Source organism: Panulirus ornatus, chromosome 21, assembly GCF_036320965.1.
Source record: "Panulirus ornatus isolate Po-2019 chromosome 21, ASM3632096v1, whole genome shotgun sequence".
Lineage (NCBI taxonomy): Eukaryota > Metazoa > Arthropoda > Malacostraca > Decapoda > Palinuridae > Panulirus > Panulirus ornatus.
In genome coordinates this window covers 250,836-268,539 of record NC_092244.1, presented here as the reverse complement: position 1 = coordinate 268,539, position 17,704 = coordinate 250,836, and the positions used below count along the sequence as shown (strand labels likewise).

General features: G+C 41.6%; 1 protein-coding gene across 1 annotated transcript in view; it reads right to left on the bottom strand.

Moving 5' to 3' along the window:
* LOC139756226 (uncharacterized) overlaps positions 1 to 17,704 on the bottom strand; it is a 252,544-nt gene that overhangs the window by 49,748 nt on the left and 185,092 nt on the right. The window contains exons 22-23 of the mRNA XM_071675383.1: positions 862 to 1,111; positions 420 to 637 (exon numbers count right to left, since the gene is read on the bottom strand). Coding sequence (XP_071531484.1) covers positions 420 to 637; positions 862 to 1,111 — 468 coding nt within the window. The remainder of the gene's footprint in view (positions 1 to 419; positions 638 to 861; positions 1,112 to 17,704) is intronic.

The following is a 17,704-nucleotide window of genomic DNA, read 5'->3' as shown; positions in this document are numbered from 1 at the left end:
ACACTTTCTCATTAGACTTATTTCAACTGCATACTACAGCAAAGACCTTTGCTTACATAACACACACTGGTACATCAGCTGCATGCAGTGATTCGTCAGTCATCAAGCACTTTTTTTGAGGTATACCACATAATGTACAATCAGAAATGATATTTACATAAGCTGTGATAACTGTACTTTTCAGGCTGAATATCAGACAAAAAAAATACTAATAATACATATAACATACTTGGAATACAAAATGGAAATGAACAATCAGACAAAATTGAGGACTTAGGTATCTATTTATGGGTACAAGTCTCATTTCATAATTAAGAAAAAATGCTGTTGTATTTACAATGAAATTCTTAATATCATTAACTATAAAAAGCTTTCTGTTTTTAAATTACGACAGCAGCTGTAGAGGTGAATCAACCTACCATGCCATAGTGGGGGTGTTCGCCAGTGATCGTTGTCGTGAGTATAACAGTTGAGCATTGTATAGTTACACTGTGCCAGGTTATTTTTCAATTTTCTCAACTTCTTTTTCTCTTTGATTTGCCTACGCTCTTGTTTTACTCGTTGCCGCTCTAACCGCAATTTAAGACGCTCTTCACGTTTCCTCTGGCGCTCTGCTTGCTTGATTTCCAGTCTGAAACTTAAGTATGTTGTTCTTGAATATCAAAATTATGTTTCTGCACTAAGATAAAAATGAATAAAAAATTAGGCATTCTTAAGAAAGATAGGAAGAAACCAAGTATGTGTATATCTAATTTACTGTATGTGGATGTGTTTTTTCATGTATCAAAAAGACCATAAATTTGAATTCTAGCACTTACAGTATAATAAAAAGGAAACAAGTAAAAACAACTGGTAACTTACTTTTTGTCGCACCAGCACCTTGACCTCTCTGAAGTTTCATTATCAACAGTGGTCAGAGGTTGTTGCTGTGATGGCTCTCTAACAGGAAACAAATGGAATTGTTTGCCAGCTTGAGATCTATATCTCCCTGGAACTCTCTGCATTTGTGTTACATCTGCTCTGGGGTTCTCCATGGTAGTATGGTCTTCCTCTTTCCTTCCTAAATCCTCTGGGTTCTTGAGGTTATTCCTCTGGTGGTGTGTCTCACCTACTGTACAATGAACAAGTAAATTTTTACCAATCTTCCCTGTTCCATTATTGTTCTTCATAGATAGCTTTCCTAACATCATTATGTTTTTGGTACTAAATATATGTTCAATGCATGAACAGTAAAGAATATCATACACAAATGAACTTTTCTTACTGTGCTTCAAAAATGAGTTGTGGGGACAGAATTCTGTAAATTCTAAAAGTGACTGCTTCACAAACCACAAACAAACATATGCCAACTACTAGGGGCAAGGAGAAAGAGTACCTATAAGTTCCTATAATTAGATTTCAGCATGAGGTAGTGTCATCGTGTAGCACATATAATACCACTTCTTTTGCAGTATGAGTAGAAAATCTCGTATTCAGTAGCCTGAAAATTGGAGGATGGAGGTGAGGTAACTCACTCAGACCTTTCCAGTGATACAGAGAGTGTGAGAGGGAATGCAAAGGAAAAAGATATTAATGGGATGTACAGAATCTGTAGGTTCTCTGCAAATGGAATTTGCATGTAAGGCAAGACTGACATATCATGATGGAAAAAATGTAAACCTATACACCCCAGAAAATGTATAGCTTAAGAAAGGTAAATGCTTGCTATCTGAGGAAGGTAAAAGATTATATCTTCTATAATTGAGCAAATATTCGTTAAAGTTCAGGTGCTGCTTGAATAAATACAGCAAGGTTCATCATACAGAGCCAAAGAGATGCAAGGAACAGTCTGAGAAGGAAATGACACTGGTCTCCCACTACAAAATGGTAAAGGAACTGAAAACACTCTGCTAAGCTCAACAGAACAGAGCATATTAAGCCACTTTAACAACATAGAAACAGGTCATATAACACTATTTCTGAATGCCACCACAAAGGGACTCAATCACACAGAATAAATAAAATATGCTTTATAAGAGGCTTACTTAATAATTAAATTGCAGTACTTGTGTCTTTCATTGAAACACATACTAAAGACACTACCAATAGTGGGCTATGCATCCTAAATTACAACCTGTATAGATGCAACAAATCTACATCATGTGGAGGAATCGGACTGTATATAAAAGACACTCGTAACAAGTGAGCACCTGAACTCTTCAAGCAATGCATTAGAATCACTTAGTGTCAGTTGAAAACTAAACCTGGTCAATGCATTAATCTACAGAGCACCAACCACAAAGCCACAAGAATTTATGGAACAAAACATTCAACAACTTTCTTTAAAAATTCAACAGCAATACCATCCACTCCAGCCACCTTATTACATTCAATTTTACATAAGGTTTTCACCACCTCTTCTCTCATCATCAAACCACTTTCCATGGCTTCACACACCTCCCCTACCCAAACACCCTACATCTGCTATCCTACATTTAACAGTCCTTCAAAATACTCATCCAACCCCTCCTTGCCACATCACTACCTATTACCACTTCTTCATTTGCCCCCTTCATTGTTGTTCCCATTTGTTCTCTTATTTTTCTCCCACTATTAACCTCCTTCCAAAACATCTTATTTTACCTGAAGTTTACTGATAATTGCTCACCCAAACTCTCATTTGCCGCCTTTTTCAACCCCTGCACCTTCCTCTTGACCTCCTGCTGGTCACTACTGTACATATCCCAATCATTTGCACGTCTTCCTTGTAAATGCTGCCCATACACTAGTAACTTTACTTCATCATCCCATCACTCAATACCCTTTTTCATCTACCCACCTCCCACTTTAAACATATGCCACATACTTCTCTCGCACATGCCAGCATTGCTTCCCTATGTATCTCCCATTCCTCACCAACTCCCTTTACTTCATTTACTCTTACCTTTTGCCAATCTACATCCAATCTCTCCTGGTATTTCTTCACACACAACTCTTTTCCAAGCTCAAATATTTTTGCAACCCTCTTCTCACTAATATCATTTCCTTTTTCTAAAAACCTATATATATCCTCACCCTTGCCTCCATCAGGTAATGGTCAAACATCCCACCAGCTGCCACTGAGATCATAGCCATATCCACGAGTCTCCTGTTTTCATGCCTATCAATTAGTATGTAATACAATAATGCACTCTTACCATCTTTCCCACTCACCCACTTACACTTACATATGTCTCTCTTTTTAAACCAAGTATTCCCAACTGCCATTCCTCTGTCTGCACACAACTCCACAAACCTTTCACCATTCCTAATCACCTAACTGAAAAGCCTATGTCCCCCAGTTATAACCTCAGTTGCCACATTATTTACACTTGCATTTAAATCTCCCATCATTCATACTCAATCTCTAGCATCAAAACTGCTAACACGCTCACTCAGCTGCTCCAAAAACACTGCCTCTCATCACCCTCCTTCACATGCCCAGGTGCAAGAGCACTAATAATCAACCATCTCTCATAATCCACTTTCATGTTCTCCTACATCATTCTGGAGCTCACTTCCCTACACTCTTTTACACATTCCTACAATCTATCTATCTATCTATATCTCTGATGCCCATTCCCTCCAGGGACTCTCATCAAGGGGTGGCCACAACAAAACAGTCTCCACTTATCCCTGTCCTCACATGCCTCCCTCGCATACACCATTCCACGCATTCTTCCTCTGTTTCTCCCCCTCCAGTATTCCTCCACCCTACTTGCCCATGTCACTAGCAGTCTTCTGCTCACACCAACCCCTTTAATTGTACTATCATACACTCCTTAAAAACTCCCAGTCTTGCATTCTTTCCACATGCCCAAACCATCACAAAGTATGTTTAAACCACCACAAAGTATTATGTTTACCCCATTCTTTCACTCCCTTTGCATTCCTTGCCATACCACATCTCTAATACACCTTTTCATTTCTTTCTTCATGCCATCTAGTCACACCACGTCCTATTCTCAAATAGCTAATTTCCACAACCTGGATTCTTGACCCTGTGTCTCATTCCACGTCCATGTTTTGGCTGCATAGGTCAGGGTTGGGAGGACTATGCTGTTCCTTAATCCTCCACTTCCATACTTACATCTCTACCTCCATTATTCTATTAAGGGCCCCAATTACACTTCTACCCTGAGCTGCTCTCTCCCTTATCTCTCATTCCATATTACCACACTTACCCAAGACAACTCCTAGATACTTAAAATCTCTCACTTCTTCCGGTCTTTTTCCCCCGTTATCCACAGCACAATTTAATACACTTTCTCTTTTCACTCTATGTGGTTTTACAAAATCTATATTTTCACCCTGTTTCCTTTAAAACACAACTACTTTACTTTTACATTTACCTTCAAATTCCTCTGCTTACACACATCATAAAACACCCTTACAATCTTCTGCAACTCCTCTTCACTCTCTGCAAACAACACAGAATCATCTGGAAACAGGCTTGCCACTAGCCACCATACCTAGCAGCCACACTCCATCTCTGCACCCTTTTTCCTTTGTTTTGCTTTCATCTCTCTTATCACTCCATTACAAAGCCACGGTAACATCACACAGCCTTGCCTCACACCTACAGATATCCCAAAACTTTCACTCAGCTCTCTATCCACTCTTACACATGCATTTGCTCCTCTATAAAAGGCTTTTACACCATCCAACAGTTTTCCCCCTACACCATATATCCTTAACACATCCCACAAAGCATTTCACTAAACTCTGTCATATGCTTTCTCCAGATCCATAAAAGCTGCATACAACTTCTTACCTTTCACTAAATACTTTTCCATGGTCATCTTTACAACAAAAATCTGATCCATACATCCCCTACCTTTCCTAAAATCCCACTGCTTTTCACTTATTCTGCATTCAGTCACTTCCATCACTCTGTTATTAATATCTTGCACATACTTTTCCTGGTATACTTAACAGACTTATTCCCCTATAATTACGACATAAATCCTTTGCACCTTTCCCTTTTAATAAAGGAACAATAACAGCTTTCACCCAATCCTCAGGCACAACCTTCTGTTTCCATGCAAAACAACATATAAGATGAATCCATTCTACCACACTTTCTCCTCCATACTTCAGCATTTCAGCCATAATCCCATCCACTCCAGGTGCCTTTCCTACATTCAGCCTCATCATTGCCCTATTTGCTCCAGGCTTCTGTGCTTGTATCCTCTTCCTTCCCTCCTCCATACCCATGCATGTAACAACTGCTGCCTCCCCTTCTCCCACATTCATCAGTTCTTTAAAATACTCCTTCCATCATACTTTCACTTCCTCCTTTTGATTCAGCAATTCCCCATCCTACTTTTCACATCAACATTTCCACTCTTACATCCACCTCTTTCCTTTTTCACCTTCCAGTATAGTTTTTCATTACTCCAAAACTTTTTACTTAACTTTCTTCCAAAATCTTCATCTACCCTTTCTTTGCCTTCCTCTATCACCTTCTTAGCATTCCACTTATATATTTTGCATTCTTCCCTCCTCCTTTGCTGAACTTCCTTCTAATATCTTCTGTGCACCATGCATTGCCCTTTTTATTCCTGTATCACACTCACTATCTTGTATCCAATTACTGATTTCATAACTTTACTAGTATTTCTCTATACATTTTAAACACCACATTCACAAACGACTGCATTTGTACATTCAGTGGATTTCCATCTAAGCTTTCAGCAACCTTACTTTTATACTTCTTCCTGTATTTTTCCTGATTCATCTCCTCACTTGCCAACACTTTTACCTCTCCATTCTTCCTTACACCGTACCTCTACTTCTCCCTGATCCTCATCCCCTCAAGAACCACAAAATGGTCAGTCCCCAAAGAATCCTCTCATGACTCTAGCATGTGGCATAGCCTCTCAATATCTCATCCACTGCCATATAATCAAAATCTGTTATTCTCTTCCATAAGTCTTCATCCATGTATATCTGTGGATCATCTTGTGCTATAAAAAGGTGTTTGCAAGGAATAAACCCCTCACCACAAATATCCACAAGATGGCTTCCATTCTTATTTACTCCAGGCACTTCCCATTTATCAACTATCTCACCAATTCAATCACATCCCACTTTCACATTAATATCACCCAATACAACCACGTTTCTCATTCTCAAAACCATTTATACAGTCATTCAAATTCCTCCAGAAAAGCTTCATTTCATCCTTACATTAAGCAGTCTTTATGTTCACAGGTGCATATACATATACCCATGCATATTTCACAATCTCAATCTTTCCTTTCATCCAAACTATTCTTGATCCATTCCGTCCATGCTCCTGGTGATAGCAGAATTGCACATCCTTCTTTTCTACTTCCCAGATAATTTTCACTCATTCCTGTCCATACCACACTTCTCTCCATGCCCTCCCATAACTTGCATTCATCATTTCCATTTGCACTCCACACACACACCCTGCCCGAGGACATGGGTTTCCCCAATCCCCAGCACATCCACACTACAACTTTTACACCACTCCACAATCTCCCTCCTTTTATTCTCCCCATTCACATTCAGCATCATCACTCTCAATTGCTCATTCCTTCTAACCCTCAGCATAACTGATAGACTCCAGTGCTGCTTCTTAGCCTTTTGTGCTCAACCTTGACAGGTCACTGGCAGAGGCCAACTCCATCACAGTGTTTTCAGAGGCAGCAAGGCTCAAAAACTGTCAAAACTAACAGTACCTGTACACCTGCTTGATCAGTATTGTTTCCCCTTCCTTGGCTCTTGCCCTCACACTGACTCCTGACTTTAACCATAAGACACTTCCAAACCATCCTACACCTTTACCCTTCAGCTTTGTTTCACTTATTGCCAGAACATCAATGTTCATTTCCTCAAACATAATACTTATTTCTCTACATTTAGTCACCCCAACCTGAGACTTCGAGAAAGATGAGCAATCCTTGCTTGGCTCCTTCAATTCCATCGTTTAGCATTTGAAATACAAGGAGGGAAGGGGAGGGGGAGTTATCATCCTAGCATCCTTATCCCATCCACCACCAACATTATAGCACATATTAGTTACCTTTGACACACAGGGAATGGGAAGGTAGGATTCTCTCTCCTCTACTCTATGGAAGAATGTGAAAAGAGAGAACACTTGCTCGGAGAGCAAATATGGGTAGCTTTGAAGAAATAGTAGTTCCAACAATACTATATGGTTGTGAGGCATGGGCTATAGATGGGGCTGTACAGAGGAGGGAGGATGTGTTGGAAACAAAATGTCTGAGGACAATATGTGGTGTGAGAAGGTTTGGTTGTGTAAGTAATGAAAGAGTAAGAGATATGCGTGATAATAAAAACAGTGTGATAGAGAAAGCAGAAGAGGGTGTGTTGAAATGTTCTGGACATGTGGAGAGAATGAGTGAGGAAAAGTTGACAAAGAGGATATATGTGTCAGAGGTGGAAGGAACAAGCGGAAACAGGAGACCAAATTGGAGGTGGAAGGACGGAGTGAAAAAGATTTTGAGCGGCCAGGGCCTGAACATGCAGGAGGGTGAGAGGCTTGCAAGGAATAGAGTGAAATGAAATGATGTGGTATACTAGGGCCACTGTGCTGCCAATGGACTGAACCAGGGCATGTGAAACATCTGGGGTAAACTATGGAAAGGTCTGTGGGACCTGGATGTGGATAGTGAGCTGTGGTTTTGGTGTATTACACATGACAGCTAGAGACTAAGAGCGAACAAATGTGGCCTTTTTTGCCTTTTCCTGGTGCTACTTCGCTGATGCAGGTGGTGGCCATGCTGTTTCCTGTGGAGCAGGTTGGTGCTGGGAATGGATGAAGGCAAGCTAGCATATGTACATGTGTATAATATGTATATGTCCGTGTAGGTGTATGTATTCGTGTATATGTTGTATATGAATATTTTCCTGTGGAGCAGGGTGGTGCCAGGAATGGATGAAGGCAAGCCAGGATGAATATATACATGTGTATTATATGAATATGTCCATGTATGTGTATGTATCTATTTATTCATGTTTATCATATTTATTATCATATCTATCCCTGGGGATAAGGGAGAAAGAATACTTCCCACGCATTCCTCACATGTCGTAGAAGGCGACTAAAGGGGACAGGAGCGGGGGGCAAGAAACCCTCCCCTCCTTGTATTTCAACTTTCTAAATGGGGAAACAGAAGAAGGAGTCACGCAGGGAGTGCTCATCATTCTCGAAGGCTCAGATTGGGGTGTCTAAATGTGTGTGGATGTAACCAAGAGGAGAAAAAAGAAGAGATAGGTAGTATGTTTGAGGAAAAGAACCCAGATGTTTTGGCTCTGAGTGAAACAAAGCTCAAGGGTAAAGGGGAAGAGTGGTTTGGGAATGTCTTGGGAGTAAAGTCAGGGGTTAGTGAGAGGACAAGAGCAAGGGAAGGAGTAGCATTACTCCTGAAACAGGAGTGGTGGGAGTATGTGATAGAGCGTAAGAAAGTAAACTCTAGATTGATATGGGTAAAACTGAAAGTGGATGGAAAGAGATGGGTGATTATTGGTGTGTATGCACCTGGGCATGAGAAGAAAGATCATGAGAGGCAAGTGTTTTGGGAGCAGCTGAGAGAATGTGTTAGTAGTTTTGATGCAAGAGACTGGGTTATAGTGATGGGTGATTTGAATGCAAAGGTGAGAAATGTGGTAATTGAGGGAATAATTGGTGAACATGGGGTGTCCAGTGTTGTAAATGGAAATGGGGAAGAGCTTGTAGATTTATGTGCTGAAAAAGGACTGGTGATTGGGAATACCTGGTTTAAAAAGAGAGATATACATAAGTATACATATGTCGAGGTGGTGTGCAAAGTGAGAGGGTTAGGGAAAATTATTTGGTAAACAGAGAAGAGGTAGTAAAAGCTTTGCGGAAGATGAAAGCCGGCAAGGCAGGGGGTTTGGATGGTATTGCAGTGGAATTTATCAAAAAAGGGGGTGATTGTATTGTTGACTGGTTGGTAAGGTTATTTAATGTATGTATAATTCATGGTGAGGTGCCTGAGGATTGGCGGAATGCTTGCATAGTGCTATTGTACAAAGGCAAAGGGGATAAGAGTGAGTGCTCAAATTACAGTGCTATTGTACAAAGGCAAAGGGGATAAGAGTGAGTGCTCAAATTACAGAGATATCAGTTTGTTGAGTATTCCTGGTAAATCACATGGGAGGGTATTGATTGAGAGGGTGAAAGCATGTACAGAGCATCAGATTGGAGAACAGCAGTGTGGTTTCAGAAGTGGTAGAGGATGTGAGGATCAGGTGTTTGCTTTGAAGAATGTATGTGAGAAATACTTAGAAAAGCAAATGGATTTGTATGTAGCATTTATGGATCTGGAGAAGGCATATGATAGAGTTGATAGAGATGCTCTGTGGAAGGTATTAAGAATATATAGTGTGGGAGGCAAGTTGTTAGAAGCAGTGAAAAGTTTTTATCTAGGATGTAAGGCATGTGTACGTGTAGGAAGAGAGGAAAGTGACTGGTTCTCAGTGAATGTAGGTTTGCGGCAGGGGTGTGTGATGTCTCCATGGTTGTTTAATTTGTTTATGGATGGGGTTGTTAGGGAGGTGAATGCAAGAATTTTGGAAAGAGGGTTAAGTATGCAGTCCGTTATGGATGAGAGAGCTTGGGAAGTGAGTAAGTTGTTGTTCGCTGATGATACAGCACTGGTGGCTGATTCATGTGAGAAACTGCACAAGCTGGTGACTGAGTTTGGTAAAGTGTGTGAAAGAAGAAAGTTGAGGGTAAATGTGAATAAGAGTAAGGTTATTAGGTACAGTAGGGTTGAGGGTCAAGTCAATTGGGAGGTAAGTTTGAATGGAGAAAAACTGAAGGAAGTGAAACGTTTTAGATATCTGGGAGTGGATTTGGCAGCGGATGGAACCATGGAAGCGGAAGTGAATCATGGGGTGGGGAAGGGGGTGAAAATTCTGGGTGCCTTGAAGAATGTGTGGAAGTCGAGAACATTATCTCGGAGAGCAAAAATGGGAATGTTTGAAGGAATATTGGTTCCAACAATGTTGTATGGTTGCGAGGCGTGGGCTATGGATAGAGTTGTGTGCAGTAGGGTGGATGCGCTGGAAATGAGATGTTTGAGGACAATATGAGGTGTGAGGTGGTTTGATCGAGTAAGTAATAATAGGGTAAGAGAGATGGTTGGTAATAAAAAGTGTTGTTGAGAGGGCAGAAGAGGGTGTTTTGAAATGGTTTGGTCACATGGAGAGAATGAGTGAGGAAAGACTGACAAAGAGGATATATGTGTCAGAGGTGGAGGGAACGAGGAGAAGTGGGAGACCAAATTGGAGGTGGAAAGATGAGTGAAAAAGATTTTTTGAGTGATCGGGGCCTGAACATGCAGGAGGGTGAAAGGCAGGCAAGGAATAGAGTGAATTGGAACGATGTGGTATACCGGGGTCGACGTGCTGTCAATGGATTGAACCAGGGCATGTGAAGCGTCTGGGGTAAACCATGGAAAGTTCTGTGGGGTCTGGATGTGGAAAGGGAGCTGTGGTTTCGGTGCATTATTACATGACAGCTAAAGACTGAGTGTGAACAAATGGGGCCTTTGTTGTCTTTTCCTAGCACTACCTCGCATACATGATGGGGGAGGGGGTTGTTATTCCATGTGTGGCGAGGTGGCGATGGGAAAGAATAAGCACAGACAGTATGAATTATGTACATGTGCATATATGTATATGTCTGTGTGTTTATATATATGTATACATTGAGATGTATAGGTATGTATAGTTTGCATGCATGCACATGTATGTATATACATGTGTATGTGGGTGGGTTGGGCCATTCTTTCATCTGTTTCCTTGCGCTACCGCGGTAACGCGGGAGACAGCAACAAAGCAAAATAAATAAATAATTAAATATACATATGTAAGTAGGAGAGATGGCCAGAGAGCGTTATTGGATTACATGTTAATTGATAGGCATGTGAAAGAGAGAGTTTTGGATGTTAATGTGCTGAGAGGTGCAACTGGAGGGATATCTGATCATTATCTTGTGTGTGAGGCGAAGGTGATGATTTGTAGAGGTTTTCAGAAAAGAAGAGAGAATGGTGGGGTGAAGAGAGTGGTGAGAGTAAGTGGGCTTGGGAATGAGACTTGTGGGAGGAAGTACCAGGAGAGACTGAGTATACAATGGAAAAAGGTGAGAACAAAGGATGTAAGGGGAGTGGGGGAGGAATGGGATGTATTTAGGGAAGCAGTGATGGCTTGTGCAAAAGATGCTTGTGGCATGAGAAGCATGGGAGGTGGGCAGATTAGGAAGGGTAGTGAGTGGTGGGATGAAGAAGTAAGATTATTAGTGAAAGAGAAGAGAGAGGCATTCAGACGATTTTTGTAGGGAAATAATGCAAATGACTGGGAGATGTATAAAAGAAAGAGGCAGGAGGTCAAGTGAAAGGTACAAGAGGCGAAAAAGAGGGCAAACGAGAGTTGGGGTGAGAGAGTATCATTAAATTTTAGGGAGAATAAAAAGATGTTTTGGAAGGAGGCAAATAAAGTGCGTAAGACAAGGGAACAAATGGGAACATCAGTGAAGAGGGCTAATGGGGAGGTGATAACAAGTAGTGGTGATGTGAGAAGGAGATGGAGTGAGTATTTTAAAGGTTTGTTGAATGTGTTTGATGATATAGTGGCAGATATAGGGTGTTTTGGTCGAGGTGGTGTGCAAAGTGAGAGGGTTAGGAAAAATCATTTGGTAAACAGAGAAGAGGTAGTAAAAGCTTTGCGGAAGATGAAAGCATGCAAGGCAACGGGTTTGGATGGTATTGCAGTGGAATTTATTAAAAAGGGGGTGACTGTATTGTTGACTGGTTGGTAAGGTTACTTAATGTATGTATGACTCACGGTGAGGTGCCTGAGGACTGGCGGAATGCTTGCATAGTGCCATTGTAAAAAGGCAAAGGGGATAAGAGTGAGTGCTCAAATTACAGAGGTATAAGTTTGTTGAGTATTCCTGGGAAATTATATGGGAGGATATTGATTAAGAGGGTGAAGGCATGTACAAAGCATCAGATTGGGGAAGAGCACTGTGGTTTCAGAGGTGGTAGAGGATGTGTGGATAAGGTGTTTGCTTTGAAATTTTTTTTTTTTTTTTTTTTTTTTTATACTTTGTCGCTGTCTCCCGCGTTTGCGAGGTAGCGCAAGGAAACAGACGAAAGAAATGGCCCAACCCCCCCCATACACATGTATATACATACGTCCACACACGCAAATATACATACCTACACAGCTTTCCATGGTTTACCCCAGACGCTTCACATGCCTTGATTCAATCCACTGACAGCACGTCAACCCCGGTATACCACATCGCTCCAATTCACTCTATTCCTTGCCCTCCTTTCACCCTCCTGCATGTTCAGGCCCCGATCACACAAAATCTTTTTCACTCCATCTTTCCACCTCCAATTTGGTCTCCCTCTTCTCCTCGTTCCCTCCACCTCCGACACATATATCCTCTTGGTCAATCTTTCCTCACTCATTCTCTCCATGTGCCCAAACCACTTCAAAACACCCTCTTCTGCTCTCTCAACCACGCTCTTTTTATTTCCACACATCTCTCTTACCCTTACGTTACCTACTCGATCAAACCACCTCACACCACACATTGTCCTCAAACATCTCATTTCCAGCACATCCATCCTCCTGCGCACAACTCTATCCATAGCCCACGCCTCGCAACCATACAACATTGTTGGAACCACTATTCCTTCAAACATACCCATTTTTGCTTTCCGAGATAATGTTCTCGACTTCCACACATTCTTCAAGGCCCCCAGAATTTTCGCCCCCTCCCCCACCCTATGATCCACTTCCGCTTCCATGGTTCCATCCGCTGCCAGATCCACTCCCAGATATCTAAAACACTTCACTTCCTCCAGTTTTTCTCCATTCAAACTCACCTCCCAATTGACTTGACCCTCAACCCTACTGTACCTAATAACCTTGAAAAATATATGTAAGAAATACTTAGAAAAGCATATGGATTTGTATGTAGCATTTATGGATCTGGAGAAGGCATCTGATAGAGTTGATAGAGATGCACTGTGGAAGGTATTAAGAATATATGGTTTGGAGGTAAGTTGTTAGAAGCAGTGAAAAGTTTTTATCGAGGATAAAGGCATGTGTACTTGTAGGAAGAGAGGAAAGTGATCGGTTCTCAGTGAATGTAGGTTTGCGGCTGGGGTGCGTGATGTCTCCATGGTTGTTTAATTTGTTTACGGATGGGGTTGTTAGGGAGGTGAATGCAAGAGTTATGGAAAGAGGGGCAAGTATGCAGTCTGTTGTGGATGAGAGAGCTTGGGAAGTGAGTCAGTTGTTGTTCGCTGATGATACAGCGCTGGTGGCTGATTCGGGTGAGAAACTGCAGAAGCTGGTGCCTGAGTTTGGTAAAGTGTGAGAAAGAAGAAAGCTGAGAGTAAATGTGAATAAGAGCAAGGTTATTAGGTATAGTAGGGTTGAGGGACAAGCCAATTGGAAGGTAGGTTTGAATGAAGAAAAACTGGAGGAAGTGAAGTGTTTTATATATCTGGGAGTGGATTTGGCAGCAGATCCAACCATGGAAGCAGAAGTGAATCATAGGGTGGGGAAGGTGGCGAAAGTTCTGAGAGCACTGAAAAATGTGTGGAAGTCGAGAATGTTATCTTGGAAAGCAAAAATGGGTATGTTTGAAGGAATAGTAGTTCCAACAAAGTTATATGGTTGCAAGGCATGGGCTATAGATAGAGTTGTGCAGAGGAGGGTGGATATGCTGGAAATGAGATGTTTGAGACAATATATAGTGTGAGGTGGTTTGATTAAGTAATGAAAGGGTGAGAGAGATGTGTGGTAATAAAAAGAGTGTGGTTGAGAGGGCAGAGGGTGTTTTAAAATGGTTCAGTCACATGGAGAGAATGAGTAAGGAAAGATTGACAAAGAGGATATGTGTGTCAGAGGTGGAGGGAACGAGAAGTGGGAGACCAAATTGGAGGTGGAAGGATGAAGTGAAAAAGATTTTGAGTGATCGGGGTCTGAACATGCAGGAGGGTGAAAGGCGCATAAGGAATAGAGTGAACTGGAATGATGCGGTATACCGGGGTCAACGTGCTGTCAATGGATTGAACCAGGGCATGTGAAGCGTCTGGAGTAAACAATGGAAAGTTTTGTGGGGCCTAGATGTGGAAAGGGAGCTGTGGTTTCTATGCATAATACATGACAGCTAGAGACTGAGTGTGAATGAATGTGGCCTTTGTTGTCTTTTCCAAGCGCTACCTCGCGCACATGTGGGGGGAGGGGGTTGTCATTTCATGTGTGGTGGGGTGGTGACGGGAATGAATAAGGGCAGACAGTATGAATTGTGTACATGTGTCTATATGTATATGTCTGTGTGTGTATATATATGTATACGTTGAGATGTATAGGTATGTATATGTGCGTGTATGGAGGTGTATGTATATACATGTGTACGTGGGTGGGTTGGGCCATTCTTTCGTCTGTTTCCTTGCGCTACCTTGCTAACGCGGGAGACAGCGACAAAGTATAATAAAAATTTTTTTTATTATACTTAGTTGCTGTCTCCCGCATCAGTGAGGTAGTGCAAGGAAATAGATGAAAGAATGTTTACATACCTATACATTTCAATGTATATATTCATATACATACACAGAGATAAACATATATACACATGTACATATTCATACTTGCATGAAAAACAGCACCACCATCCTCCCGCATGCGTGAGGTAGCGCTAGGTAAAGACAACAAAGGCCACATTCGTTCACACTCAGTCTCTAGATGTCATGTGTAATGCACCAAAACCACAGCCTCCTTTCCACATCCAGGCCCCACAGACCTTTCCATGGTTTACCCCAGATGCTTCACATGCCCTGGTTCAGTCCATTGACAGCATGTTGACCCCGGTATACCATATTGTTCCAATTCACTCTGTCTTACATGCCTTTCACCCTCCTGTATGTTCAGGCCCCGACCACTCAAAATCTTATTCACCTCATCCTTCCACCTCCAATTTGGTCTCCCGCTTCTCCTTGTTCCCTCCATCTCTGACACATACATCTTCTTTGTCAATCTTTCCTCACTCATTCTCTCCATATGTCCAAACCATTTCAACACACCCTCTTCTGCTCTCTCAACCATACTCTTTTTATTTCCACACATCTCTCTTACCCTTACAATACTTACTCGACCAAACCACCTCACACCACATGTTGTCCTCAAACATTTCATTTCCAACACATCCACCCTTCTTCATGCAACCCTATCAAGAGCCCATGCCTCACAGCCATATAACATTGTTGGAACTACTATTCCTTGAAACATACCCATTTTTGCTTTCTGTGTTAGCGTTTTCTCCTTCCACACATTCTTCATCGCTTCCAGAACCTTCGCCCCCTCCCCTGTCCTGTGACTCATTCCCCTTCCATGGTTCCATCCGCTACTAAGTCCACTCCCAGATATCTAAAACACTTCACTTCCTCCAATTTTTCTCCATTCAAACTTACATCCCAGTCAACTTGTCCCTCAACCCTAATGAACTAATAGCCTTGCTCTTATTCACATTTACACTCAACTTTCTTCTTTCACACACTTTTTCAAACTCAGTGAGCAACCTCTGCAGTTTCTCATGCAAATCAGCCACTAGAGCTGTACCTTCAGCAAACAACAACTGACTCACTTCCCAGGCCCTCTCATCCACAAAAGACTGCATGCTTGCCACTCTCTCCAAAACACTTGCATTTACCTTCCTAACAACCCCATCCATAAATAAATTAAACAACTAAGGAGACATCACACACCCCTGCCGCATACCGACCTTCACTGAAAACCAATTACTCTCCTCTCTTCCAACTTGTATACATGCCTTACACCCTTAATGAATACTTCTTTCTGCTTCTAGCAGCTTACCTGCAACACTATATAGTCTTAAGTCCTTCCACAAAGCATCTTCATCATCCCTATCATATGCCTTCTTTAGATCCATAAATGCTACATACAAATACATCTGTTTTTCTAAGTAGTTCTCACACACATTCTTCAAAGCAAACACCTGATCCACACATCCTCTACCATTTCTGAAACCACAGTGCTCCTCCCCAATCTGATGCTCTGTACATGCCTTCACCCTCTCAACCAATACCCTTCCATACAATTTTCCAGAAATACTCAACAAACTTATGCCTCTGTAGTTTGAGCACTATCCATTATCCCCTTTTCCTTTGTACAATGGCACTATACATGCATTCTGCCAATCTCAGGCACTCCATCATGATCCATACATACACTGAATATCCTTACCAACCAATCAATAACACAGGTCCCGGGGAGTGAGTAAGTTGTTGTTTGCCAATGATACAGCTTTGGTGGCTGATTTGAAAGAGAAATCGCAGAAGCTGGTGACTGAGTTTGAAAAATGTGAGAAAGGAGAAAGTTGAGAGTAAATGTGAATAAAAGCAAGGTTACTGAGGTCAGCAGGATTGAGAGACAACTTAGTTGGGATGTAAGTATGAATGGAGAAAAATTGGAGGAAGCATTTTAGGTATCTGGGAGTGGACTAGGGAGTGAATGGAACCACAGAAGCAGAAGTGAGTCATGGGGTAAGGTAGGGGGGCGTAGGTTCTGGGAGTGATGAAGAATGCATGGAAAGAAAGAACATTACCTCCGAGAGCAATAACGGGTATGCTTGAAGGAACAGTAGTTCCAACATTATATATGGTTGCAAGGCATGGGCTATCAATAATGTTGTGTGGAGGAGGGTGGATGAGTTTGAAATGGAATGTTTGAGGACAATATGTGGGGTGAGATGGTTTGATCTAGTGACTAATGAAAGGGTAATAGATATGTTTGGTAATAAAATGAGAGTGGTTGTGAGAGGAAAAGAGGGTGTGTTGAAATAGTTTGGACATATGGAGAGAATGAGTGAGAAAAGGTTGACAAAGAGGATTTAAGTGCCAGAATTGGAGGGAACAAGGAGAAGCGGGAGACCAAATTGAAGGTGGAAGGATGGAGTGAAAGGGTGAAAGGTGTGCACAGAACAGAATGAATTGGAATGATATGGTATACTGGGGTAAACGTGTCATTAATGGACTGAACTAAGGCATGTGAAATGTCTGGGGTAAACCATGGAAAGGTCTGTGGGACACGGTTGTGGATAGGAAGCTGTGGTTTCAATGCATTAAACATGACAACTGGAGCTATGTAAGCACATAAGCACTACTAAATGTCACGATCTTCTTTTGCTGCTTGGTAATGTATATAGTCATAATGGCAACAGCAAAGTCATTCATCAGTGCTGCCTTGGACTTGCCCTTCATTGGCCTCTTGCATAACTTCATCTTCTTTTTGAGGCTTAAAACAATCCTCTTGCACTTTGTGCAAGATGTAGATGGCTCCAAGCTGTCAGCAAAATTGTTTTTGTATGATTACAACACTTGAAGAACTAATATTTACATCTTTACCAAAGCCAAAAGAAATTTTGTTGTATGTTTGAAAGGGTCCATTATCCATAATAGCAATCAAGGGTGCACAAAATACATAAATATGCAAGATCAGCACACAATGCCATTCCAGAAAGCACAGGGAAGATGGCAAACAATTACCAGCACCACAAAACACCAGGTGGTGAATACATCAATTGCTGTGATGCAGTGAGCATACAAAATGAAATATTTCTATG